The sequence below is a fragment of the Seriola lalandi genome, unplaced genomic scaffold, assembly GCF_002814215.2.
Source record: "Seriola lalandi dorsalis isolate HSWRI2012SDOR001 ecotype SW California unplaced genomic scaffold, Sedor1 jcf7180002054939, whole genome shotgun sequence".
NCBI lineage: Eukaryota > Metazoa > Chordata > Actinopteri > Carangiformes > Carangidae > Seriola > Seriola lalandi.
This window is the reverse complement of record NW_019525659.1, coordinates 963,206-965,619: the sequence shown is the minus strand read 5'-3', so window position 1 is coordinate 965,619 and position 2,414 is coordinate 963,206. Positions and strand designations below refer to the sequence as shown.

General features: G+C 40.6%; 1 protein-coding gene across 1 annotated transcript in view; it reads right to left on the bottom strand.

Moving 5' to 3' along the window:
* The window catches only part of ror2 (receptor tyrosine kinase-like orphan receptor 2), a 41,433-nt gene extending 40,066 nt beyond the window's left edge, over positions 1 to 1,367 (bottom strand). The window contains exon 1 of the mRNA XM_023397811.2: positions 935 to 1,367. Within this exon, the coding sequence (XP_023253579.1) occupies positions 935 to 998 (64 nt within the window). The 5' untranslated portion in view covers positions 999 to 1,367. The remainder of the gene's footprint in view (positions 1 to 934) is intronic.
* Positions 1,368 to 2,414: the final 1,047 nt, after the last annotated feature.

The following is a 2,414-nucleotide window of genomic DNA, read 5'->3' as shown; positions in this document are numbered from 1 at the left end:
TCACTCACTCACCCACCCACTCACTCACTCACTCACTCACTCACTCACTCACCCACCCACTCACTCACTCACTGCCTGCGGCTTTTTATTTGCCTGAAAACTTTGTCCTGTGTTTTATTATCATCATAAACATGATTAATTAAAAGAAAACTTACAAAATAATTAAATAATCATGAAAATTCAAGTTTTCATTCAAATTTGCATATTAATGATGCATTCACTTAATAAATTATGATACATTGCTCCCCCCTACACAGAAGTACATGGTAGTAGTAAAAAGTATCGGTATTGGTATCGGTATCGGCAATAAGATGTGTATAAGAGACAGCCCATACTCCTTTCACTTCATACCAAATGGTTAAGTCCTCAAAGCCCGAGCTGAAAACAGGAAATCTCCACAGCTCTCCCTCCCGCAGGGGGAGTAAATGAATTAGCATAACTGACAAAGACGCGAGATCACCTAGAGCTGAGCTTTCTATTAACATGACAACGACACAGTGGCCATTTGAGTCTGACACAAGAAGCTTTTATATGAAGAGCAGGAGCTGCAGGGAACGCATGTCAACAGTGGCCGCACACACTCAAACACATTCATATTAAAGTGTGTGAGACTCAGATGATGAAGAGGGGATGTGAGTTCTCCAGCTCCAGGCTGAACAATGAACCTGGCCCAACTTTTAACTTGAAGTGCAACAAGAGAAAAAGCTCCATCTATTGTGTGAGATCACATCAACGCCCGAGAAAACTCAGGAATGCCTAAAGCTCCTTGCAAAGTTTCACACATGAATGTGAAATTATGTTTTTATTTTATTTATTTTGCCTTGAATAAGTGAACTACCTGTTGACTGGACTACATGTTGCGCAGTGCGTCACTTCTCATTTTAATCCGTGTTTCAGTCTTTTTGGAAGTTTGCAGTGTAAAAGAGAAACTTACCGTCACATCTCAGGTTAGGAGACAAGAAAAGCATCCAGATCCAGCTCCTCAGGAATGTGCTCATAGCTCACTCTTCACTCTTCACTTTTCACTCACAGGAAAGTATCAGGAATAATAAAGATGGTAGTTTCATCCAGTTCCAGGAGCACAGCTTCTTCTTCTTCTTCTTCTTCTCCTGCTGGAGCTTCTGCCCTCGTTGTTTTCCAGGTCAACAGCCGGGCCCACGGAGACAGCGGCACTTCCCAGGTCGCGGAGGACTCGGACCTGAAGGTGCGGACCAGATGCGGGTTCAGAGGACAAAACAATAAAGCACGGTCCGACAGAGACGAGCCGCGCGCGGCGCCGTCACAGCGATTGATCCCGGAGTGTCCGCTGTCCTCGCGCTGAAAAGAAGCGAGATTGGAAAAGTGAAGCGGACGCACGCGCGCACTCACACGCAGAAGGGCAGTGACGTTTTTGCAGAGGGCCCCATCTAGAGACAGGACGAAGGTAAATGAACAGCCAGAGCACCCGCTTAACCACAGTTACACACGTTAACGTCAGAATGCTCATTATGTCTGACCACTTCTCTGTGCATACATATTTAAAACACTTACATACCGTCCATCACTCTACATACTGTAAGATATAGCATCACTTATGCTGTTCTACCTACTTTTATTCCGCACTTATATGTAAATAATAGCCTACTAGTTTTGCACTTCTGGTTAGATGCTAACTACATTTCATTGGCTTTGTACCTGTACTCTGAACAATGACAATAAAGTTGAATCGAATCGAATCTGATCTGATCTAATCTAAATAAGAGTTTATGGATGTGTCAACTACATTACACCTGAATTTGTCCAAGCCTTTGATTTTTTCTGACCATTCTCCCATGAAGAAACGAGGCTAAATATTTTTACCTTATGTCTTTATAATTGTATTATATTTATCATTACATTTTTTTCGAAGTATATTTCAACAAAAAACAACAACAACAAAGAGCTCAGCACAACATTGGTCTACACAGTCAGCATTAATACTAACGACAGTTAGAAATATATGCTGACAGAAAGAAGATAAATAAATGATAATAACAATGAAAAAATATTCAAACAACACGTGTGTCCCTCCCTTAGAAAGCCACAAAATATATATATATATATAAAACGAAAGCAATCCAGTAACAAAGGGACGTTACAACATTATTTGTTCAGTGAACTATTAAATTATATTATCTTTAAATTTTATTTCCCAACATTTATTTTCCATTAATGTAAACATATTCAATCTAAAGATACATTATAGCCTACAGGCTATGGTTTTATTTTAAATAAATGTCAGCACAGTGCTGACAGGTGAATAAGAGGTGAATTGGATAAAAGCTCTGTATAAATTCAGGGGCTGAGGACGATGCTGGAGTCTGTCAACACCAAGATGGAGGAGCTGAAGAAGAAGAAACATCCTCACAGGAGCTTGGTACAAGTCTGCAGGCCTG